General features: G+C 40.8%; 2 protein-coding genes across 13 annotated transcripts in view; one reads left to right on the plus strand and one right to left on the minus strand.

Annotated features, from left to right (window-relative positions):
* LOC140911310 (trafficking protein particle complex subunit 13-like) overlaps positions 1–4,544 on the plus strand; it is a 49,459-nt gene extending 44,915 nt beyond the window's left edge. For all 11 annotated transcript variants that reach the window (XR_012158894.1, XR_012158890.1, XR_012158893.1 and 8 more), the window contains one exon: positions 196–4,544. The gene's annotated coding sequence lies outside the window, so the exon portion shown is untranslated. The remainder of the gene's footprint in view (positions 1–195) is intronic.
* Positions 3,153–26,534, minus strand: part of SGTB (small glutamine rich tetratricopeptide repeat co-chaperone beta) — a 38,820-nt gene continuing 15,438 nt past the window's right edge. For both annotated transcript variants that reach the window (XM_073344082.1, XM_073344083.1), the window contains 7 exons: positions 24,521–24,620; positions 22,189–22,293; positions 19,736–19,874; positions 19,574–19,636; positions 9,128–9,165; positions 8,087–8,170; positions 3,153–6,511 (listed from right to left, as the gene is read on the minus strand). In XM_073344082.1, the coding sequence (XP_073200183.1) occupies positions 6,400–6,511; positions 8,087–8,170; positions 9,128–9,165; positions 19,574–19,636; positions 19,736–19,874; positions 22,189–22,293; positions 24,521–24,620 (641 nt within the window). In that variant the 3' untranslated portion in view covers positions 3,153–6,399. The remainder of the gene's footprint in view (positions 6,512–8,086; positions 8,171–9,127; positions 9,166–19,573; positions 19,637–19,735; positions 19,875–22,188; positions 22,294–24,520; positions 24,621–26,534) is intronic.

Here is a 26,534-nt window from a genome sequence, read left to right on the forward strand (position 1 = left end):
ATTTCTTGCACTATTGTATTGAATATGCAGCCATCTTAAGAACGAAGTTATCTACTTCAATGCTGGCTTTAAAGGGGTGCCCATTGTGGCACTGACTGCAGAACTGCTTTAAGTTGGAGGGACTAGCCTCTAAATTGCAAGGTTTGTTGTTTTTTTATTAAAATTCAGTTCTCATTTTCACCCTTCTTCTGTCAGGGACTTGAGGATTTGGACTTGAACTCCAGTGTGCAAGCACCATCCGCTTCCCCCTGGGTACCCAGAATTGTGAGGCACCTCTCCACTACCTGCCCTTAGCAAGCAGCAGTTTTGTCTACCGCCTGCTGTGACTCAGCTCCCTGAAACCAACACCTCCTGTCACACACAAGCACTCTGCACACCTCGCCCTCTCTGTGCAGGATAGTGATAGACACATACCAATCCGAGTCCTTGGAGTGCTCCCTGCAGCATCCAGCCCCTGTCACTGGATACTCTTGGAAATTACCTGATACACAATTAGAATGAATTGTTGGGGGGAGAGGGGACAGTCCATTTTTTCATAATAGACTGTGGAAACTTTTTTTGTATTCACAGAGTAAACATTTTTCCCCATGGCCTTGTGTTGGTTGATAATTTCATACTTACCCGAAGTGGCGGGTTCCTATATCCAGGTTATTTTCAAGACTAAATAAAGAAAAGTCCTTCTCTCTGGCTTTTCACATTTTCCGCCAGGGTTATCGCACAGCAATCTTGCCTAGTTTGAAACGTTTATTTTAGACTTTCCACTATTATCTTTTTTTTTTTTAAGTATAGGTAAATGGAGAGAGGTGTTTTTTTTTTTTTTTAAATATATGGGATGGATCATGACTAGATTAATAAATTGAGAGCAAGTGGTAGTGGCCAAGCTAAACTTACTCTTTCAGAGCTGTTTTAATCAATATATGCTTGATTGATAGCTTCCTCCTAAAATAGCTAAGTTGCCATGTATGCATGAACAACACAGCCTACCTTCACTCTGCATGTTGTACTCCTGGGGGGAATTCTGCACCAAAAAATTAAGAATTCTGTGCACAATATTTTAAAAATCTGCAAAATTCTGCATATTTTATTTGTCAAAATAATGCAATATAATCACTCTGGTTTCAATTATTTCAGTAATTTATTTAAACTACAATACAATGGATGGAGAATGGGAGTGGGAAGCATTAGAGGAACTCCTCAAACCCCCTTGCCTAATACTAATGTAGGTAGGTTTGACCCTTTATTTTTAGTTATTAGTTAACAAATATATTCTCCCCCTGGAATAATGTTGGTTAAAAAGTCAGTAAAAGTTCACCCCAGAGCCAAGCCTTTCAAACATGACTAGTGATTCTGAGTAACTCCAATTTTGGATATCCAGATTGACAACTCAAAGGGGTCATTTATACAGGGGACAAAATATTTTATAAAATAAGGTCCTCTTTAAGGTAGGTCAACTTGGGCACCTAAAATCACATAATAACATCCATACTGGGTCAGACCAATGGCCCATCTAGCCCAGTATCCTATCTTCCAACAGTAGCCAATGCCAGGTGCTTCTGAGGGAATGATCAGAACAGGTAATCATCAAATGATCCATCCCCTGTCATCCATTCCCAGTTTCTGGTAAACAGAGGCTAGGTACACCATCTCTGCCCATCCTGGCTCATAGCCATTGATGGACCGATCCTGCATGAATTTACGTAGTTCTTTTTTGAAACCTGTTAGTTTTGGCCTGCACAAGATCCTCTGGCAGAGTTCACAGGTTGACTGTGCATTGTGTGGAAAAAATACTTCCTTTTGTTTTAAACCTGCTGCCTATTAATTTCATTTGATGACCTGTAGCTCTTATATTATGAGTAAATAATGCTTCCTTATTTACTCTCTCCATACAAATTATGATTTTATAGACCTCTATCATATCCCCCATTAGTCATCTCTTTTCCAAGCTGAAAGGTTCCTGTCTTATTAATCTCGCCTCATATCACAAGGCATGTTGACAAATCTTGGCCCAGAAGGAGTGATGTGACTTTGTTTGCAGAGCGAGGGGCCAAAACATACCTAAACTTCACAAAAATTAATAGTTTCTAATCACTGGAAAACCATGAGAATCTCATCTCGTTACAAGATAATCAGCTAGACTAATACTGGGACTGTGCTTCCATCTTAGCCTCACTGTAATTATGTTCTCTAAATAAATTACAGAGAGCAAGCCTGGGCCTTCAATTCACTCATCTTTCCCCCTCCCCCAATAAATAACCAACATGCATCTATCAGTTGAGCAAAAGCTAAAGAATAGCAGCTACAGCAATAATCTTATGTTCCTTCTAAATTTCAGCTATTTAATAAAGGGCAACATGCCCTCATGTAATCCACAGAGTTCAATAAGAGTAATAAGAGAAACCAAAACTACTACCCCCCCCCCCCAAAATAGAACCTAAGTACCTTCAAATTGATCTGATACACATTTAAGGAGATGTAACCATATGGTAATGTAATTTGAGGTAGGAGATACAGAAGTGATGGGGCTTGTCTACACAGCGAGTTACTGTATGGCAAACCATGGTGTGACTCTGCATTCCAGGACTTTCAGTGCACTAGAGCAGTGTCCACAGGGCAAGTCATAATGCGGTAAGTGGAGGTGTTATAGATTCACATGCCTGACTTGCCACATAGACAAGCTCTTAGACAAGTCAAATTGTGAAAGTGTTGTAACAATTACGGAGTGCTCTCCAACTGTGAGAAGTTCTCTTAAGTTGCAGCCACTATTCTTCTTTGCCTTCAGCAGGAATGTGCAATTATCAGGCCAAAATCATAGGAGAGTTGAAACAGTTTTATAAGAGAAGCTAGCTGAACTCTTGACAATGGAGAGGCTACCCTCTCCCTTGATGGAAAAACCCAAAATTGCATTTCAGCAAAAGAAAATGCTTAAGTTTGGTGCTGTGTGCTGAAGTACAACTTTAGTTGTATTTTTCAAGAGGGACATCAAATAGATGAAAAAAAACATTTCCACACAAGCCTGCTTTTTTGACATTCATATCTTTTAAGAGTGTGAATCAAGTAAACTCTTCATTTTGCAAGATTTTTTCCCCCTTTCCACTGCTTACCACATGAATTTGCTGCTGCACCAGTAATGACAGAAAACCAAACAAATTTTAAATGCATAATTATTTATTTAGTTCACTGAAACTGCAGTTGGTCTAAAATGAAAGCAATATTTGTTTAGATCATGGTTTTCCACTTATCAGTATGAATTTTTTTCAAAGTACCCAAGCTCTCTCTTCAACTACTGATTAAAACAAGTCATGACATTGTGAACAATGTAGCCTGCAGAGTGGCAAAATACATTTTAGCATGAATGAAAACTCTTCCTGGACTTAAATGGAAAGAGTAGTTAATGACAGCTACTGTCCATTAGGGAATTTCAGTGTTCTATTTTTATTAAGCTATAAAGTCCCATCTGTTCATATGCAAAATATAATAGACAGTTGTAAGTTTTATATTGTGACAAGTGTGGCATGTTCCCGCATTAGGTAATGCCATCAAAACTCTGAAAAGAAGCATTCTTGTTACAGATGCTGGAATAAGACTCACATTCTTAACAGTGTGGTATGTAAAATGGAAGTTACAACTTCTAATAAGCATGGTTCCAAGAGTACGGTTCATAGCATTAGTGATGACTACTCCAGAGCAGTTTGACAGGGCTGGCTCTACCAGAACACAGACAGCTGCAGAATACTCAGTAGCTACATGTACATATAACTACAAGCAGAAAGAGTGGCTGTTTTGAGCCCTGACAGCCAACCTTTGTTTATATCATTGTTATATAGAAGAGTATAGTTTAGGATTATTATACTTAACCATCATTAAAGACACTCAGCTTCACAAGACTTTTTAGTAGGAGAGGGTAAGAGAAAAATAAAATATTAAATGAAGATTGTCAGAAGACAAGGGTAAATATACTGGGGCACATCCTTAGCTTCTGTAAAGCCCCACTGTTACTTTTTGTTTGTTTTTTTGTTTCCTTTATTAAATTTAGTGCAAAAAAACCTGGAATTGACACTGGTGTTGCTAAAAAGCTGGAATGGTGAAATATAGTGGAAAATACACTGTGTAAATGGTCTGTTTAACAAGTGCATTATGGAAAAAATCTGCCAAATTATTTTTGCATATGTAGATTCCTAATGAACTATTGTTTGGGGCTTCATCAGTTTTCAGTGTTTTTATAAAAAGCAATTTTTTTTATTAAAAATAATCTGCCTAAAGGCAGATATTAGTTACCTGAACTACAACTGAAAAAAAGCTAAAGTACCTACATAAGTCAGCCAGTGTAAGCACTTCTTTCCATGTGGTCAGCCAATAAAACAGAGTAGCACTCATTCAATTTAGAGCTTAGGGATGTTTGCCTAATGTCTCCAATACACCCCCAAAGTACATTAATGAGCATGTAGTGCAATTATAAATAGCATTCTTTTCAGAAAAAATAAAGCTAATATTCTAATGCCATGTCAGAGTTATTTAATGAATAAAATATAAAGTGTCTTATGCAATGAATGTTAGTCTGGTTTTCTTGTCCGTGTTTGTTTTTAAGACAACTTTTCTCCTCATCTCACCATGGACACAGCTACAAATTTCCCCCCTGTGCAATATATACAGCCTGACAAAATTGGGAATTTTTACCCTCCCATCACCAAACTCAAAGGAGCTCCTGCCTTAGTTTCAAATTCTGCTCTCGCTTACATTCCATGCAATGTCTTCTCACGAGCGCTTAGCGAAGACACTACTTCCCCTGTCAGCACAGGCACTCCACCTTCCTGAGAAGAGGTAGCTTTGTTGATCTAGTGCTGTCTACCCCAGGGGTTAGGTGGGTATAACTGCATTGCTCAGGCGTGTGGATTTTCCACACCCCTAAGTGATGTAGTTATATTGATAAAATTTAGTAGTATAGACCAGTGTTTCTCAACCTCTTTGATACCAGGGACCGGCTTGCAGCCTTCCCAAACTGTGGCAGGGAGATCTCAGGGACTGGCGCAGGTTCATGGACCAGTCGTTGAGAAACACTGAAATAGACCAAGCCTAAGTGTATCCAGCAGCAGTAGATAGCATGAATAGCAAACTGAAGAGAAACAGGTTACAAAAATATTTAAAGAAAAAATACAGAAAAGCAAGGGGGTCTGAAAGTGTCTGGTTAGGAGGGCTGGGAAGAGTAACAGACTGAAAGAACTATTTCATGGCCTGTACACCATTAATCACTTATTTAAAATATACAAGTTATGATATAATTAAACTTCAAAAATCCTTAACTGTGTTTTTTGCCTAAGCCAGTGATTTACCGCACAATGGTACATATTGATTTCTTTGTTCTAATTACCTAAGTTACCTTCAATGCTAATGACTTGTGCAGGTGTGTGACCAGTTTAACTAATCACAGTTAAGGATTTTTAAACTTAGGTTGTATACTGTATACACACAAGAATGAAGCACAACTTTCCATGCCTATGCTATTAGTGCCATAATGGAGACCTCCAGGGCTACTAAGATGATTTGAGGACATATATAGCAGTAGAAATTCCTTTCCTTCTCCCTTGGCCTGGTCTCTTCCTCTGATTTCTGCACATCTTCTTCCTAGCTCAGTTTTATCATCCTCTCTGTACGTGCAACTCTTAATCATCCCTAGTCTCTACCACTCACCTTCTTCCCACCAGGTAAAGCTGAAATGCATATGATGCTGCTAGCAAAAGCCTCTCAACAAACACTAGGGACACTCAGTGCTACGCAGTTACAGGATTGACGCTCTGGCACATGTTTTAAATCCACATTGCACTCCATCACCCACATAGGCTCATCACAAGGAGCAAAGTGGTGGTCAGATCTATTGTTTCATAGCAGATCTGGTAAGAAGCAGAGCCATGCAAACCTTCACTACTGAACAACAGGCCTTTTACTATGTAATTTTTAAAACTAAATTTCTACGCAGGCATACCACCACCACCACCACCACCCATTAAAGCATTAGACTCACTTCCCCCCTGAGAAGCCCTGTAGATCACTCCAATGCACAGCCTTGGTGCATAGCAAGTAGCCTCTCTTTAAAAGAGATCCTGTTCATTAATTTGAAAAGCCTAAAGATGATAACTTTTATATATGGGAAGTTTAATAAGTCAATGTATTCAATATATACTAAATTTATAAAGGATTCACTCTATATACACACACTATATGTTCAAACTTGTGTGCAACAGATCTGTTTAACAGATTTATTCTTAACGAACAGACACAAAGGATTTTCTGTCTCATGGCCAAGCAGAATAGTTACAATGATGCATTTGCTACTAGCTATTATATGCGCTTTGGGATTATATACCATTCACATTTCTAGTTCTACAACCACATGCCTCCTTTAAATCAGGAATGCTCTTCAGTGCTGCCACTGAAAGATCTGCTCCGGACATGATTTCTCAGTTGTTCTATGAGCTCTGGATTCTGCTGCTGTATCTGTTGTGCAAACTGTTGTCCCCTGTGTTGAACAGTTTTTGTAAATCAACAAGTGAAAAATAACTGGCATGCAGCACTGATAAGAAAACAGGAAGTTTTATGATCGCTGAAGCTATGTTATGTAAGCAAGCATGACTGGGATATGTATTAAAATGATAATCATGGTGTTATAGCTTTTACTACAGTATTTGAATTCTGTTCTGATGACAGATTGACATGTGTCCATGTTGATTCTTTAGACCCATCAGCTGCCTTTGATGAGAACTATTGTTCACTCACCTGCAGACACTAACATTAGTAAACAAAGCTGCTCTTGAGTGACTCTGCTCCCTTCCTTCTAAGAGATGCCAGCAGGCAATTTGGGTCAATTGTTCTTCTAGCCGAAAGATAATTTGATGTGGGGTTTCAGAGATGCATTCTGATACCCATTTTGTGCATGTGTAGATGAGGCCATTGGGAGAACGTGAGGTTACACGGGCTCCATTATGCTGATAACACTCAGCTCTACAAGTGGACTTCACTTCACCCAAAGAGTCTCCGATCTGCATTTATGTGGTGACTAGCCAGGATTGTGGCTTGTATTGAGCTAACTGGCTGAAATTAACCGCCAATGAGACAGCTGAAATACTTGATCACTAGGAAAAACAACTGGAAGAAGTCTCTTACTCCAGGAATAAGCTCTTGAGAGAATTTTGTCCAGGTTGCAGTAGCTACCAATACTGCTTTAATTTGATGTGCAGTGGGCAGGAAGGCTGCCATTTTGGGGATGGGGAGGGAATGGGTCCTTGCCAGAGTGATCCACACTTTTGTTGCCAATAATGTGAACTATTAAAATGGACTCTGTGGGGCTACACCTAAAGACTATTTGGAAATGTCTGCAAGTGTACAATCCAACTGTATGCTTAACATACAAGTACATTACATGTGTGCTGTGTTGTGCACCGGCTTCCATTTGGTTTGTGTCTTATCAAACTAACTGGTTTAGGTCTTGGCTACTGTAGAAACCACCTCCCTCCTCATGTGATATTGCAACCAAGTTGCTTGAAGTAGCAGCCCCTCCCAGTTTAAATGGGAGGAAGCTGCAGGATATTTTCAGCCTTGCATCCTCCTTGCAGCCCTAGGTCTGACAGAGACTGAGTTTGCTGAATTTCAGATCACTCCACAAGACCTATTTATTCTCACAGCCTTTCCTCAAGTGGGTAGGCTGAATATAGCTTGAGGGAACAGGACTTTAGCTGCAGGGAACTGAGAAGTTTTTGGAGGATGCTGGTCCAATGCAATTTGAAAGAAAAATGTACAAGCACCTAAAAATTTAAACAGGCACTTTTAATGACCCAAGTCTAAAAAGCAAATAATGCATGATACCAGAAAGTGAAATTGAGCTGTCAATTTGCTTGTTCAAACTGAATGAATGAAGTGTACAAAGTAAATAAACATAAAATAGTGAAGAGTGAGATGTAAAGTTTAATCATCTAAGATTATCAGGAATACAAAGGCTAAAAATCAGCTTGACACTGTCTCTTTTAAACAGCAGCTGAGTGCTGCTTCTACAAATGTTAGGTAGTTAAAATAATATGTAAATCTTCACAACACTTACGCATGTATGAGGCTTGACAGATCACTTAGGCCACCAACACCTGCAGCAGGGCCGCCAATGGCATTGGACATCATCCCCGACATTCTAGAACAGTTAACACAGCATTGGTATTGTGGTGTTATCTTAAGTCAGTGCCTCTCAAACTTTTTTTTACTGGTGACCCCTTTCACATAGCAAGCCTCTGAGTGCAACCCCCCTTATAAATTAAGAACACTTTTTTAATATATTTAACACCATTATAAATGCTGGAGGCAAAGTGGAGTTTGGGGTGGAGGTTGACAGCTTGCGATCCCCCATGTAATAACCTCGTGACTCCTTGAGGGGTCCCAACCCCCAGTTTGAGAACCCCTGTCTTAAGTGACAAACTGCAGTTCTTTGCTGGGTTACTAGGAAGAGTACTGGATAGATTCATAGATATTAAGGTCAGAAGGGACTATTATGATCATCTAGTCTGACCTCTTGCACAATGCAGGCCACAGAATCTCACCCACCCACTCCTGCGATAAACCTCTCACCTATGAGCTACTGAAGTCCTCAAATCATGGTTTAAAGACTTCAAAGTGCAGAGAGTCCTCCAGCAAGTGACCTGTGCCCCATGCTACAGAGGAAGGCGAAAAACTCCCAGGGCCTCTTCCAATCTGCCCTGGAGAAAAATTCCTTCCCAACCCCAAATATGGCGATCAGCTGAACCTTGAGCATATGGGCAAGATTCACCAGCCAGACACGCAGGAAAGAATTCTCTGTAGTAACTCAGATCCCACCCCATCTAACATCCCATCACAGGCCATTGGGCCTATTTACCATGAATATTTAAAGATCAATTAATTGCCAAAATCATGTTATCTAGTTACTAGTTATTAAGTGAGCTGTAGGGGAAACTAAACTGTGGTAGATCCAGTTACAAAGAGTATAGCTGTAAAGTCAATAATAGGAAGAACACAATACAAATTTTAGTAATTCATTGCCATTTGCTTTTGTTTTGTTAACCCACTCAGACACCACTGGCATCTCTTTTCACTGATATTCCATATTAATACTTACAGTTGTTGAACTTGAGGATTCTGCATTAAACTTGCTGCCTAGAATAAGTACGATGTATTGCAAGTCATAATGCAGTCATATATTTAGTTATCATTGTGGTAGTCATGAGAAGCACAATATATATCGTATTACAATACACAAACCAAGTTAATGACTCGAGACATATGATTCTCAACAAAATGACTCATTACAGCAATGTATTTCAAGGACATGAAGATAATATAATTCATTATACTCTACACCATGAATATCAGTTACAATATACTATTACTGTTCAGGGTAATCAACCATGAAAAAGAGGAAGTCCTTGTATCTCTAGAGCTACCCGAACCCAATGCCCTGGGAATTAGATGTTAAAATGTGTCAGATATTTGGGCAATCATCTTAATGGTTTAAAAAAACAGCTTTGAATTATATACTGCTTAATATTAAGCTTCCATCACTCCCAACTGGAGTCTTATCTAACGTTTTCCTCTAGATAATGATATATGCAAGGATAACAAATTAAAAGCTTTCTAAGTGATAAAGCCTACCCTCAGGAATCTGAGAAGGCTCATGGATTCTAGGCTGTGAGAAGGGAACAGTTAGTCTTGGGGCCACTGGGGATGGTTGTTATTATATTGGGTAAAAATATCTAAGCAGTCGCAGGGGTAGTCTTCTGTGTATGGAATTGTTTAAATGTTTGTATTGTATTTCTGTAGAAGTTCCCAACGCAACTGAAATCTGAAATAAATACATAAAAAGACCCAATAAGCACATCTGCTGTATATAAAATGTTCAGCACATTCACTTTCTCATTGATCTTATCTATTCAACTAAATAAAAATACTTTACTCTTTTCTTCTTAAAACAGGTTTATTAACTAATTTATCCTCACAACACCTCTCCAAGGTAAATTAGTCGTATCTTCTCCATTTTACAGTTGGGGAATGACATACAGAAAACCAAATTCATTGCAAATCCTTGATGTCAATGAAGTCTCATTCGCTTTTATCAGCAGTGAATTTGGTCCAGGAGATTAAAGGCCTGAAACTTGAGCCACAAGTAACTTGTTCAAGGCTAGACAGTGGTAAAAATCAGAAAGAGAACTCAGGAGTTCTTGGCTCCCAGTTCTGGGTTCAATCTACTTGACTGATTAGGCAACCTCTGGAAACAATACAAAAAATCCATTTCATATAGTTAGCTACAGACTGAAGAGAAGATTTTAAACTCAAAACAGATGGGGATTGTCTGGACAATGCATTTGCCCAATTAAGTTACACATGGAGTTCCTGTGCAGCTTAATAAACTAAGCTGTGTAGAAAATTCACTCTACTCCTTCTTCACAGACCATTTCTACCCTACAAACTTTCAATAGGTAACCAGACCTATTGGCCTCTCTTTTAGGTTAGGAGCTATTACATTCTGTGGGGCTACATACTCCAAATTTTACTGTGTACCCGTTAGCACACAGATGTTAAGTTTGACGTGTTGTGGTCTGCTTTGGACAAGAAAGGTTGCCAGTAATGCTGCGATCCACCAGCTGGAATTCTTTAAGAACTCGGAGGAATACAACAGGATTCTTGCACAACTCAGAGATATATGAAATTTAGTCTCCTGATCTACGCTCCCAAATTAATTCAAATCAGTTTGGATAACAGCACTGTGTGGAGTGAAGGTTTATTGAAGGACCATAAACAAAAGGTAATGAAAAACTACAAAGTACAGAGTTGTGTCAAGATGTCACTTTTCAGTGTTCTGTCTGGTCTTGGCTGGTGTTCAATGAAAGCACATTAACAGCACATTAATTAAATTACCAATTGATAATATGTTGAGAGGGAGGTGTCTAGAACAAAAGTGAGTATACAGAAAAAATATGAAAGGATCTCGGCTCAGATCCACTTAGGTGCATAAGTCCCAGTTTTAGGCAACACTGCTATTCACAAAACCTCCACTTGGCTGTTGCCTAATGCTACAGGTAGCTACAGTCACTCAGTGCCTAAGTTTCCACTGTGAAAGTTCCCTAGGCACCTTAGTTTCTATGTTTGGGCATGTGCAGGCCTGTCCCACGCCTAAACCCCAGCAGGATCTACTAACCAGGGGTGTTTGCTCACCGATCTTCCCTGCCGGGCCCAATCTGGTAAGCGTCCTTAAAGTATGCCCACTGGAACAGGCCTCATTCAAAATGGAGGAGAAGGAGGTGGTGCCGCCTTAACCAGTGGGCTATGGGATATTCTGGTGTGGAAATCTTTCAGTCTCTCTTGTTGAAGCTTTCCAACTTTGGATAAATAACTAGAGTCACTGGAGCAAGGGGACTGGCCCCTAGGTCTCCCAAGGTAGGTATCCTTGCCACCAGGCTATAGAGCCATTCTCACACTTTCTCTGCATAGGTGCTGGAACAATTTTTATAATGGGGGTGCTGAAAGCCATTAAACAAAACTGTAAATCCTGTATATGATGGAAACCACTTTAAACCAGTGGTGCTGGCACACCCGCAGCACCCCTAGTTCCAGCACCTATGTCTCTCTCTGGCCCTCTGACTATTTATCCAGACTGAGAACAACCCACATCAAAATATCCCATAATCCAGTGGTTAAAGCACTTTCCTGAGAGGTGGAGGACCACTATTCAAATCCCCTCTCCCAATCAGGCAGAAGGAGGAATTTAACCTAGATCTCCAACATCCCCGGTGAGTACTTCAACCACTGGGCTAAAAGTTATAAGTTGGGTACTACGACCATCCCCATTTTGTGTGGAAAGAGGCATACACCTAACTCATTCTCACAAGAAATGGCTCAGGAACTGTTAGAGGGTAGCTGGCCCTGAATAGGAGTCAGGAGCTGAGTCTATCTCTGACAAGCTCCACAAGGGGAAATGAGGTAACTCAGGTGAACCTGGGGCTAATTAACTCACTGAGTAATTGGTAGGCAGTTAATTAGGCAGTGAAGCACCATGCATGATGAAAGGAAGCTACTCCCAGTAGACTCTACTAAAGAACAGAGGCTCTTGGGGAGAAAAGTGGAATCAAGAACAAGGAAGCTTCCAATGTGAGAGCCATTAAGGGAGCTCACTAGGAAAGGAAACCAAGTACCTGTAAGAATGCTCCTAGGTGGGAGATGCTCTGAAAGGAAGGAATACCAAGTCTCAGCAGAACCTGGTCCTCATGGAAGGATTTCATCATGTAGCAAAAGCCCCCGATTAGAAGATTGTATGTTGTTCTGAGAAAGGGTCTCAGATTTGGGGATCTTGACCCAAGAGTAGAGATCCTTCCTCACGAGATGACAAGAGTCCCTGACTCAAGAAGAGGTTTCTGGGTCAAGAGGCCTCACTGGTAAGGGACATGAACATAAGTGGGGTTGATGGACTAAGATTAATTCAACCCCCTCCCCCTCCAGCTGCAGACTCTGGAGTGGAGGCCTGCATATCATTCCACCTTTGTGTTATATAAACTACAGCCTTGAAGGGGCACTGTTCAATATACATAAGCTTTGTTGGACTGATTGAGACCCCAATGGGGCAAATTCAGACAGGTGTAATTGCACTGCTGCGCTAGGCTGCCCAGGAGTGTGCCATGATGAGGGCCCCTCCCCGCTGAGATCCCTAAATTGCCTGATTCCAGGAAAGGGGTTCTCTGCTGTTTGATTGCAAGGAGGTGCTTAACTTCACTTGCAATCTGGACTTATGCACCTATCTCCATGGGACGGGCTTAGAACATACCCCTCTCATCAGCATCTGTCATTAGCTAGCTTAGGTGGCTCTCCACCTAGCTTGCTGACTTTTGTGGGTGGCAGTTTAAGGCAGTCTCTCCCCATTCTTTGTATAGGGCTTTATGGATCCCATTATTGTTCACTGATTTTTCTAGGCACTTAAGTGTTAGGGATTGCAATACCTAAATCCCTTTGTGGATCTGGGCCCTAATGTTTAGAAGTATGGGTAGGAAATAACCAAATGAGATGGGGAAAATGCAAACTGTTGGACAGTACTAATTGGAAACACAGATACTGAAAACAAATAAGGAACCTGAAAAGCACTAATAGAAAGACATTAGAAAATTAGATACAAGTTAGTAATGTGATATGGCAGCAAAATAGAACAAATGTAATTCTGAGCACTGCCCCACCCACACGTACATACAGGTATCATGTAACGAGAAAGGGAGTAACAGTCTCTCACTGTAACTCTCTGCAACTGCATCTGGAATTCTGCATTCAATTCTGGAAATGAGTAGAAAAAAAGACAAACTGGACAGTTTTGAGAAAAGCAACAAAAATTATTAATCTAAAGGGAAAGGTTAAAAAAAGTGCTAAATGTGACTGGTATAGCTGAGCAATGCCTAAACCACAAGTATGCAAATGTAAACACCAAGGAGGAATAGGAAAACTTCCTGACAACCAGAGGCAGATTATGGTTTTGTGGGGCCCTAGGCGAGAGGACTGGAATTTGTACATTGCAAGGCCTTGAAGACGTCCTTTCCACAGAGATTCACCAGTCTCTAGTTCTACACAAGCAGCTTCTTGCACTCATGCAGTTGTTTCATTACAGCTGACTTGCACTCTGTATTTTCAAACAAATCCAAGAAGCTTCTGGGAACCCAACTCATCTCACTTTATCATTGGTCAAAATGGAGCAACTTTCACCAGGGTATTTTGAAAAACCTCCAGTGTGAAGAGCACTCCCAAGGCAATTAAAGCTCAGTAGTTTAGCCCTCAGAGTATCATGCACTCAGTCATGATTTTCCTTGGGTTGAGGTTGACTCAGAGGGCTTGTCTACATGGGGAAACTGACAGGCAGAACTATAGCTAAGCCTGTGTAACTTCCTGTGTGCGCACTCCATTCTGGAAGAGAAGTGACTTTATTCTGATATAATTGTCTACTTCTGGTGCATCCCCATACCAGCAAGCCCTAAAATGGCATTAATGGGTGATTGGCTTTGCTTTTTGTTCTTGCAGCTCAGCAGTGAACTAGGCCCAGCAGCTGGCTGTCAGTGCCTGGGTGAATGTTAGCATGGAAGGAGAATTTTAGGAACGACTGAGGATGAGGTTTTCCCTTCATCTCTTATGAGTGAATAGACTCATGTAGTTTTTCCAAAGTTGCATGGGGAATGCGGAATGTCCTGCAGATTTGGGATTTACCTTTCTGGAAAACTCCAGTGTTTCATAAATAAATAAATAAATATAATGGAATATAATTTATATAACTGATAATTTGTTTAGCTGCCTAAAGTATTTTCTACTGGGTATTAGATACTACCGTATTAGATATTAGGGTGAAGGTTCATAAATAGTGATTAAAAAACAAAAAAAGGAGATTAAAAATCTTTACTACATAAAAATGTACTCTCCCACCAAACCAGCTCTGCCCCCCTCTTTCACCCCCCGGTGCTCCTGCCGGGGAGCGGGTCTGGAGGCTTGCCCCACTCTGCCCAGCGCTCCTATCGGGGAGCGGGCTTGGGGTGCGGGGGCTTGCCCCGGTCCTCAGCAAGAGCGCCGGGCAGGGGGGCAGAGCGGGTCAGCATGCCCATCTTTCTGCGGCCCCCCAATTGTCTGGAGCCCCTGGGCATGGGCCTCGTTGACCCAGTGGCTAATTCCCCACTGCTGACAGCAAAATCTGTTCTGCTTTGGAATAGCCTCACCCTGGAAACAGTGAAAACCCCATTGCTTGACACAAGACTGGACAAAGCATTTAAAATGTTATGTAGGGAGCAATCTTGAATGATAGGGTGTGACAATTTGGGTATCTGTCTGTACAATTTATGCGTTCCGGTTGATACAAATGAAGTGTGACTGTTGAAAAACTACTGTATCATGAATGTGTGTTCACAATATCCTACCAGCCTGAAAGCTCCCCACATTGGAGACAATGGGAGAATACTTACCTTTTAATTGGTCCATATAGATATGCTAAATGTATTTGCTCAGCAGAGAGATGGACAGGAAGCTAAGGCAGGGGCTAAATTGTCCAAAGGTAAAGGAGGCAAGCTGATTTAGGAAAAGCAGGCTCCATGTTTCAGGAGAAGCCGTGCATGGGAGCAGACAGTATCTGAATAGCCCCCAACCCCAGACCAAAGAATGCTCTGGAGTGATGAGGAAACTGAGGCAGGGAAACACATGTAGGGTTTCTTTTGTATGATCATTATTCTCTTGTGTTTTATATGATTAAATAAAAGATCAATTGTGTTAGACCCTGGGCAAAGTGTCTGTGTGTTACATGCTTCACATACCGCAGGAAAGAGTTAAATGATAAAAGAGAAGGCACACACCTTGGGGGCAGAATTCTGAAAGAGGATGTGTTTAAGGTTATGTCTACACTACAAAATTAAGTCATCCTAATTTACAAAGGCAAACAGCCTCTGCATTAATTACATTGCTTGTGGGTGTCTACACTTTGCTACTTGTGTCGGCAGTGTGCATCCTCACCAGCAGCTCTTGTACTTATGTATTGTCAGTGTGGGATGGTTCCTGAAAGCCAGTTAACAGTCAATGTAAGCAACGCCGTATCGACACTGACACTGCGTCAACCTAACTACATCAACCTTGACTCAACCACTTGCGGAGGTAGAGTCAAGTCAGCATAGCTGGGCAGTTACATGGGGGGCCAGTGAAATTTAAGTGTAGACACTTCCATAGTTAGATCGGTGTAAGCTGCCTTGTGTCGACCTAATTCTAATGTAGACCAGACCTAAGTACAGTGGAGTCTGAAGGGTCAGCAATGAGCATAGGAGCTAGGCAGCTGGATAGCAGGTTCCAGCTCTCAGGAGAAGGTGCTAGACAGTAGGGATGTAAAATGTTAACCGGTAAGTATTAATCTTACCGGTTAACCCACCTTAACTGTTAACCCCCAGGCCAGCCGGCACCAGCATCCCAGTGCCAGCTGGAGCAGCCTCAGCCGGTTAACCATTTAAACAGTTAACTTTTAAAATGGTATTTACATCCCTACTAGACAGCATGTCAGCACCCTGAGTGTGTACCTAGGGACCCCAAGATCAGGCCAACAGCTGGACTCTGCTCAAGCTCTGAGAGGCTTAAAACACCTGGGGACCCAGAAGCTGGGTCCTTAATCTAGTGGGCAACTGGCAAGGGGATCCTGACCAGGTCTGTGACATAAATTGATGGACTAAATGACGTAATAGGTCTCTTTCCATATGTCTATGGTTCTGCAGGGAAAAGATGGCCTGTAAGGATTTGAAGAGGGAGCACTGCAGCACAGAGTTATAAGGAGGCCTAATTAAAATGGACATTGCATAAAGTGAACCCAAAGTGCTTTGCTTGACTAGTCCATTTTAGTCAACCTCCACTTTACTATAGTGGTGCCTGTGTTATACTTAACATACAAATGCTGGTAGGCACATACATAAGTATGGAAAGACCAAATATACCAGAGTGGCAAACCTTGTATGATTTAAGTGTAGGTTTAGGCACATGTTGAGAATACACACACTCTTTAAACCTACCTTTTGATCAATTTAATACATAAGGTCACTTTATCCCTTAGGGAATTTTTAAACCTGAACGCAGTGGCCAGGTCTTCACCAGGAATAAAGGCAATGGAGTCTCTCAAGGTACGTCCACACTACAATAAAAGACCCATGGCACAGCGGCAGCTGGCCTTGGTCAGCTGACTCAGGCTCACAGGATACAGCAGGGGCGCAGAGCGATTGGGGGCAGGGGGTATTGAGTCTATGTTCAACACCCACGGCTGGATCCTGGGGCCTCACAGGCTGGAGCCTGCCACCATGCAGCCAAAGCCTGTGGCAGTGGGGGGGCCAGGGGTGATGGGGAGCAGATGGTGAGCCTAAGGCTGGTGTCCTCCACTGTGTGACTGGGGGCCAGGGCTGGAAGCCCCACGGCCGGGGCCCGAAGCCCTGCAACCAGAGAAGGTGGTGGGGACCAAGGGTGATGGGGGAAAGTGGGTGGTGAGCCCAGGGCTAAAGCCCCACAGCTGGAGCCTGCCGCCCACCATCCCAGGGCTGAAGCCGGAAGCCAGAGCCCCACTGTCCCTGAGAAGGTGGGGGAACTCACACCCAGCTGCCTGCCCCTCTGCTGATTGTGGCAGTTAGCAGCCCTGGGCAATTCCACAACCTCCCTGGGCAATTTGTTCCAGCACTTAACCACCCTGACAGGAGGTTTTTCCTAATGTCCATCCTAAATTGCCCTTGCTGAAATTTAAGCCCATTGCTTCTTGTCCTATCCTCAGAGGTTAAAAACAACAATTTTTCTCCCTCTCCTTGTAACAACTTTTTATGTACTTGAAAACTGTTATGTCCCCCTTCAGACCTCTCTTCTCCAAACTAAACAAACCCAATTTTTTCAATCTTCCCTCATAGGTCATGTTTTCTAGACCTTTGATCATTTTTGTTGCTCTTCTCCGGACTGTCTCCAATTTATCCACATCTTTCCTGAAATGTGGCACCCAGAATAGGACACAATACTCCAGTTGAGGCCTAATCACTGCACAACAGAGCAAAATAATTACTTCTCGTGTCTCGCTTACAACACTCCTGCTAATACATCCGAGCATGATGTTTGCTTTTGTGTGTGTGTGTGCGCATGCGCGCACAAGTATTACACTGTTGACTCAATTAGCTTGTGATACACTATGACCCCCAGATGCCTTTCATGCAGTACTCCTTCCTAGGCAGGCATTTTCTATTTTGTGCACCTGATTGTTCCTTCCTCAGTGGACTACTTTGTATTTGTCCTTATTGAATTTCATCCTATTTACTTCAGACCACTTCTCCAGATCATTTTGAATTTTAATCTTATCCTCCATAGCACTTGCAACTCCTCCTAGATAGGTCTCATCTGCAAACTTTATATGTGTGTTCTCCATACCATTATCTAAATCATTGATGAAGATACTGAACAAAACCGGACCCAGAACTTATCCTTGCGGGACCCCACTCGATATGCCCTTCCAGCTTGATTGTGTACCACTGAGAACTACTCTCTGGGAACAGTTTTCCAACCAGTTATGCACCCATCTTATAGTAGCTCCATCTAGGACAGTATCAAAAGCCTTACTAAAGTCAAGATATATCACATCTACCACTTCCCCCGCATCCGCAAGGCTTGTTACCCTGTCAAAGAAAGCTATTAGGTTGGTTTGACACAATTGTTCTTGACAAATCCATGCTGACTGTTACTTTTCACCTTATTATCTTCTAAGTGTTTGCAAACTAACTGCTTAATTATTTGCTCCATTATCTTTCCAGGTACTGAAGTTAACCTGATTGGACTAATTCCCCAGGTTGTCCTTATTTCCCTTTTTATAGACTGGCACTATATCTGCCCTTTTCCAGTCCTGTAGAATATCACCTGTCTTCCCTGACTTTTGAAAGATAAATCGCTAATGGCTCAGATATCCCCTCAGTCAGCTCCTTGAGTATTCTACGATGTATTTCATCAGGCCTTGGTGATTTGAAGACCTCTAACTTAAGTAATTTTTAACTTGTTCTTTCCCTATTTTAGCTTCTGATCCTACCTCATTTTCACTGGCATTCATTAAGTTAGTTGTCCAATTGCGACTCAACTTCTTGGTGAAAACTGAAACAAAAAAGTTATTTGGCACTTCTCCCATTTCCATATTTTCTGTTATTGTTTCCTCCCCACCCCATTGAGTAATGGACCTACCCTGTCTTTGGTCTTCCTCTAGCTTTGTAGACTGTTTTCTTGTTTCCTTTTATTTCTCTAGCTAGTTTAATCTCATTTTATGCCTTGGCCCTTCCAATTTTTTCCCTACATAATTGTATTATTTGTTTATATTCATCCTTTTCCCTCCCCACTTTTTGTAGGACCTAGGTTCCACCTTTTGTAAGACTGTCTTTTGAGTTTCAGGTTATTGAAATTCTCCTGGTTGGGCCAAGGTGGTCTCTTGCTATACTTCCTATCTTTCCTACACTATGGGATAGTTTGCTCTTATGCCCTTAATAGTGTCTCTTTGAAAAACTGCCAACTCTCTTGAACTGTTTTTCCCTTTCAACTTGTTTCCCCAGGGGATCTTACCTACCAACTCCCTGAGTTTGCTAAAGTCTGCCCTCTTTAAATCTATTATGTTTTTGAACTGTTTTCCCTCCTACCAGTCCTTAGACTCATGAACTCTCTCATTTCACGATCACTTTCACCCAAGCTGCCTTCCACTTTCAAATTCTCAATCAGTTCCTCTCTATTTGTCAAAATCAAACCTAGAACAGCCTCTCCGCAGTGGCTTTCTTCACCTTCTGAAATAAAAAATGGTCTCAAATACATTCTAAGAACTTGTTGAATAATCTGTGCCCTGCTGTGTTACTTTCCCAACAGATGTCTGGGTAGTTGAAGTCCCCCATCACCACCAAGTCCTGTGCTTTGGATGTATACACTAGTTATGATAAGCATTAAAACCATCTTCCTTTGTTGAAGCAGGAGTAATATTTAAAACATTTTACATTCTGTTTCTTAATTAAAAGCAACACAATATACTTAAAATACTCACCATACTAATGAATGCTGGGTTGTTTATCAAGCTTGCCATGTCAAAACTCAGTCCTGTTCCAGTCTGAAAACAAATAATATCTGAAGATTACTACGTCTAGGAAATTCCATTTGAGTTATTAAAAAACCTCACTGAAAAGAAAAACTAATTAAGGTAACTTACAGGACTGGAGAGGTCTCTTAGTTTCTGTTCAGCTATTTTCATATTTGACTTGTAAGAGTCATTTTCTGGATCAAGAACCAGTGCTTTTTGGTAACTGGTAATTGCTTCTTGGTATTTGTTCATAGAGGTCAGGGCCAACCTAGTGTGAAATAAAGAAAGCCAGTATGAGCACATCAAAGAAGTAATGGTACTAACAGTTTTGGATCTAATTAGCCCAGGAGTAAGTGAGAGAATCTCACAACTAACTTAGATCCTGATCATTCCAAAATACATGTAAGTTTACTACCAGAATGTAAATATTGATGCATATTGGCTGGCGCTGGCATTTACTTTTGTCAGACCACTTTCTGTAGCACAGATGATCCCCCAAGAACTCAGCCTTGCATATGTTCCACTTACAGGCAAGCCTTATGAAGAACTTTTTGCCGCCAAGGAAAATGCCAAATGCTTCTGGCTCTATTCTAGGCCATGCCTTCACAAGTTATCAATTAGTGAAATATGCAAGGGTGCTTCTTAGAGCTCGGTAACCACATCCACGCAGAGTTGCTCTCTCACGTAGGGCTCTAAATCTGATACGCAATTCAGAATAACAGTCCTGCAATCATTTTTAAATGAACAGTCCCCATGCCCACCTGTTAATCTCCTAAGAGTGGGAAGTTGGAACTCATATGGGAAATTCTCCAAGGAAAAAAACCTATTTACTTACCACAGAAATTACAGCTCCCTGAGATGCCTACCCATATGGATCTATGCTCCCTGCTCATTTTCTCCACTTCTTTGCAGTCTCTTGTAGAGGGATTCCTAAATTAGTGATATGAACTAAAAGACGTTTGGGGCAATGCAATCTCTTTGGAACCCAGAATGGGAAGGAGAGGAGAAGCAAGCTGCCCCAATGTACACTTCTTAGGCAAGTCTTCTAAGCTCATGCACTAGTGGCATGCTAGAGCGTTATCCACATAGGCAACCATCTGACAAAGCACAATTACTATAAGTAACTATTTTATATGTGTTGTCCTATATGGTCATCTTATGTTTAATACAATTTGTCCCTCTTCTGTAGTCTTGTTGGGTTTCATTGTAATACTATGACACTTCTAATATATAAGGGTTTTCCAAGTCATTGTCTGCTGCACTTCAGACCACAGACTTTGGCACGGACACATTTACAGAAGCTGGTACTATGCTGGCCATAGTTCTCCCTTCAGATTAGGGCCAAGAGCCCTTTCAAACATGGAGACATTCATAAAACTTCGGGTAGTAAAGATGCATAATCCCATTTACTCCTTCCAGACAGCTCTCACTGTGCTATATTCACATTTTTCACTAGATTTGACAATTAGTATTCACAGAAGCAGCATTCATCTATTCATTCAATTTTCAGAATTAAAATTCATGTTTTGAAATTTAAAAAGCTAAGGACCAAAGTCAGACATTACATGCACATATACAGATCTCACTGACTTCAATTAGAGCCATGTATGTGCCTCTGAGGGAAGAATTTGACACTAGATATTTGTTTTATTATTAAAATTTCTTTAAAGAGGTTTACCAGGTGAACTTCACTCTTACTGGTGAGGGGGTCTGATTCTCTATAGACATATAGACGCATGAAATGTCAGACCTGCTTTGGCATTTATGGGTCAATGTAATCACAGTGTCTTGCCTACAAGTTACTATTACAACATCAGCCAGAGAGGCTTGTAACTCAAGTGGTAAAGGCCTGTATTTCTCGTGTCAAGGGTCCTAGTTTCTAACTCCCACAGCTTAAGCGATGGATTGCCCTACCCAGTTATGACAGGACGAAGAAGTCACAAAGCAACTGCATGGGCACCCTGGGAAATATCCCCAACACAAAAGCCGCTCTGCACAGGGACTATTGGAAAAAAAGTCATAAGGATGAATTTCCCTAAGTGTGCAGATGTGAATTCATAACAGTATTTACTTAAGAGTGCTATGTTAGGGTCAGAAGAATTACTAAATAAACAGCACTTTCCACCTCAACAGATCTGCTTCCTAGGTGTATTTAGCTGAGAAAAATAAGTTTGTACTCCTATTAGCTTGGCAAAACCAACACTTTTGAGAGAGGGACTTGGATTCTATTCTGTATTAATTATCATTAACAGAATAGTTGTTGTTCCAGTTACAGAATAATTACTGGTGATTAGGAGCGAGAAAGAACACAGTTTGACTCCCTAGATTGAATTTGCAATGCTGATAAACTGAAGAAAAAAATCTGTAGTGTAAACAGAGCAAATCTGACAGGAAGTCACTAGGAGAGAGCATGTACATGGAACCTCATGCCAGCTTCAGTCATAGAAAACAACTGCACTTTTAGCACCAGATCTTCAGTCAACACAAACTGGAATTATCCCATTGATTTAAATAGAGCTACACTGATTTCCACCTTCCAAAGATCTAGCCCTGAATGCTTAAATAAATCTGGATTATCTTACCCCATTCTCCCATATGCTTTGCTGTATTTTGGATCTATTGCTATTGCTCTCTCACAGTCTTTTATTGCTTCATTGTAGTTGCTGATCTTACTTTGAGCAGCAGCCCTAAAGTAGGGGGAAAAGAAGGTATTTAAAAAAAGTCTGAGCATCCAGATTTAGGCCCCAAAGACTACACTTAACATTAAGAACACGTTTAATCCTACTGACTACTCCGTTACATTATAGAAAATTTGCTCACCTGGCTTGACTTCAGTGGGACTGTTCAAGTGCTTAAAGTTAAGCATGTGAAAGTGCCTTACTGACTTAGAGCCTTAAATTATACAGAGTCATACCTTACAAAAAACAGAATAGTGTGGAAAAGCGTTTGAGAACCAAAATACAGATACACACAAAATACATCATTAAATCAATTACAACAAGCCAAATGGTATTTTTTGGGGATATATAACGACTATTTAGGAAAACAAGTATTTTGTACAGGCACCCTTTTGCAGCAATACTACTTTTTGTTTTCACTCTTCACAGTTCAAAGGATCTACTTGGTCTCTCTCTCTCTCTCTTTACGCCTGTACCTATCAGTCTCATATCACAATGACAATCCTTCTGCTGAGGGCATCTATCCCTCAGGTGCCTGGCTCCAGGAGAATTGCTAGAGGAGCTCGAATATACTCTATACTGACTGACCATGTAGGTATTTGATCTATATTGATTTTTGCAAAGTCTCTGTAGAAATACAGTTGTGTGTGTAATGCCACTCATGCTGGTAGGTAAGTCTGGATAAAGAGACCTAATAATTTCTGAATCAGTGAATTACTACTGTACCTTTACCAGGGAAACACTCATTATTTTTACATATGATTTATGAGTTAAGGCAATAGAGTGGCCAAGCCAAAGAGTTCAGATCAGTATTCAGATTCAATCTTTCCCATGGTCTGAGAGTATTCAGAAAAAACATTCCAGCTTAAGTCTTTCCATAGTTAAAATGGTACTTTACAGAAGGAGGAATATTTAATTCTGCAAAGCATTTTGTGCTAGTTTTCCATGAAAAATTCTGTGTAAAATGATTTTTTTTTTATTTAAACCTTTTTTCCTACTATGCCCTCTGAATTATATACTTTGTCTAGGTTTGATGGAATAAATTATTTCCCTTCCTACTGAGTTGTGTTCATTGTCTTTAATTATATGGACCGCTTTACACCTGTTCAACCCCACTGTGGTCAATGCAGTTGCATGAGTGTAATCAAAGGCAGTATTTAGCCCTGCATGCACTTCAATTCTTTTTCATGTTTAGAGACAGACTCAACAAACCAAATAAGGAATCAGCCTGATTCGGCTCTCCTGTTTTCTTAAGGTAAAGCAACCCCTCTCTCCTCTGCTTCAACTTATGTCTACACCATCCTCAAAACTTCTGGAGCAAAATTCAATCCTAGTTTTAAATTACTTCAACTGGCGGTGTACCCACTTATGCCAAGGCTGAATTTGGTCTGTTTTACAGTACAAAATCATTGCAAGTTGCACATGCTTTGCATACTCACTGAATATCAAAGTAGTAGTAGTTAGTTGTGTTGCTAATTACACACATTTTGGGCTTATTCACAGGCTATTGGAGTTAATGGGAGTCTTTCAATTGGCTTCAATGGGCTTTGGATCAGGTCCTACATGACCAGTTTACATCTAGAGAGAATTTATAGCACTGCTGTCTTATCAGAGAAAAGATATGGTTCAAACTCTGCACTACTGCCTTAAATAAGTAATGCCATCTTAGTAAATGTTTGTGGATCCTCTGCCTCCTTGTGCTTGTCTCTATCTACTACATAATTCACTTGTTTAGTAACTAAGGAGTAAAATCTGTATTAGAAGTGCATTATGTAGAACTGTTACTTTTGCAATAATCCCGGCATAAAAGTATTTAGCTCCTATAACACGTTTTACAACTTCAAAGCACTTTACAAATTTTTTTTGCTCTGGAAAATTAAAGCATATTAGGCCCAATCCATTAGAATTCCATAGAAGGGCTCCCACTAGCTCAAATGGGCTTTGAATCAGACCTTTACTAATTTCTTGTATAGAAGTTGCTTCAAGCTGCCAACATCAGTCACCAAATAAAGTCTTGAAACAAAGTTAAAATCCACACTACAAATATAATGAAGACAACCATTTGAGTATAGTTGAAATGATACATTTTAAAATTTGCATAACCAAACTGATATAAATCAAATGTTGTTACTCGCTGAAAATGAGGGCTTTTCACTTCACCTTGTTTTGATCTAGTTTGGTTTTTCTTTTTACAATTATCTCTATGAAGTTTAAGGGATTTTTTGTTATTTTTTACCTGTTACAATAATACACTGCATTATTTGGATCCAGCTCTATAGCATGAGTATAACAATCCACTGCAGCAACATAATTTTCTTCCTTCATGTGATTATTACCTGAAATAAATTGTAAAAATGATGGTTTAAGATAATTAAAGGTGTAATTCTATACCTGAAAGATAAACACAGAGCAGAATCACTATACTACAGTACCTCACAAAGCAGTTGGGACTGTGTTGCCTTTTGTGATTAACTTTTCAGAAAAAGATTTTGTACTAGTCTGCTGAATATACAATACGCTTTTTTCATACACACCTGTTATCTACAAAGCAGCACAACACTTAATGTTTACTGCCCTCTCAATACTTTACATACTTACAAGGCAGTTCCCAACAAACTGGTTCCTTCCTCAACAGCAGGGAACTGGCCCAGTGGGCTGGTCAACCACAATAACTTAGCTGCAGTTTGGATTGGTCAGGATGGATATCCCAGCAGGTCTCACAACTTAATGATCTACATGTGGAGACCCTTTTTGATTTAATGCACCCAAACTTGCCTGTAACTACAACCATAATATGAAGACTCTAAAAACAAGGAAAACAAAGATGGGCAGGTAAACGAACAGTCCCGTGCAGCTACCATTAGCTCTTTCATGAAGATGCTGAGGACACATATACCACAAGTGCCATAAAATGACTCAGATGCAAAAGTACTCACCAACACCTCAGCAGATGCATCACTAGTCAACTCTTAGGAGACTAAAAATGTTATGCATCGAGGAAAGGAAAAACACCAAGCCACACCAGTACAGTAAAAGGAAAAAGGACCCTGCCTTCCTTTTCTCCCCATCCCTTGCACCATGTCTGGCAGCAGTACAGGCACAGGCCATAATCCCACTCAGGCAGGGAAAAAGCTCAGATTTAACAGGAAAAGACTAACAAAACTTTAAGTTCTGGCAAATGGGCCAAGGTAACAGAAGGACCACCACAAAGAAATTATGAACGAAGAAGAGTATCCTACAAAGTGTAGAGAGAGTACAGAGATCTGACATGCTCCAGAAGGCGCCGAGTCCTCCCTATGCAGGACACACGGCTGAATGAGGAAGAGATCCTTCAGTCTCAGCCATTGGCAGTGAAAGAACCAACATTCCAAATTAACAGAACCATACCAACTTTTCAGCTCTGTTATAACTGATACTATATTGCCACAAGTAACCTAATTGTGTATGAGAAGTTGAATCATAAATATTTCACATATTAGCAAAGTCACTTCCATTTGGAAGGAATGCATAATCTTCACAGAGCCAGGTAAGCGTAACAGGGAGTAGAGTCTAGTAACATAGCTAATGGATCACAAATTAATTCCAACAATAATGTAATTTGAAATGAATGACAGGCCTAGGTGACAGGTCACTAACTTTTCACCTAGTCAGGTAAATTCTCTCTTTAGCATTGGGCGTGAGTCAACTGGTTACTATGGATGCATAGACTGGGCAGGTCCATCCAGTGTGGCTGCAGCTGTGACCGAGAAAGACCTGCAAGGGGCAGTTCTCATCTCAGACAATGACTGAAAACAGCTAAGCATGTTTCTGTTTTTCTTAGATTACAAAACAGAAGGGACCATTGTGATGATCTTATCTGCCTTCCTACATAACACAAGTCATGGCACTTCCCCAAAATAACCCTTAGAGCACAGTTTTTAGAAAAAATCCCATTTGATTTACAAATTGTCTGAGAGAGAGAATCTACTATGACCGTTGGTAAATGGGTCCAGTGGTTAATTACTGTCACCGTTAAATTCACACCTTGTTTCCAGTCTGAATTTGTCAAGCTTCAACTTCCAGCTACTTGATAGTGTTAAACCTTCTCTGCTAGACTGAAGAACCCATTATTAAATATTTGTTCCCTATGCAGATACTTATTCAGGATGTAAAATGTTAACTGGTAAGCACTGGTCTTACCGGTTAACCCGCCTTAACCGTTAACCCCCAGGCTGGCCCACCCGCCAACCCCAGCGGCCCCGCGCTGCGCA

Source organism: Lepidochelys kempii, chromosome 5 (genome assembly GCF_965140265.1).
Source record: "Lepidochelys kempii isolate rLepKem1 chromosome 5, rLepKem1.hap2, whole genome shotgun sequence".
Lineage (NCBI taxonomy): Eukaryota > Metazoa > Chordata > Testudines > Cheloniidae > Lepidochelys > Lepidochelys kempii.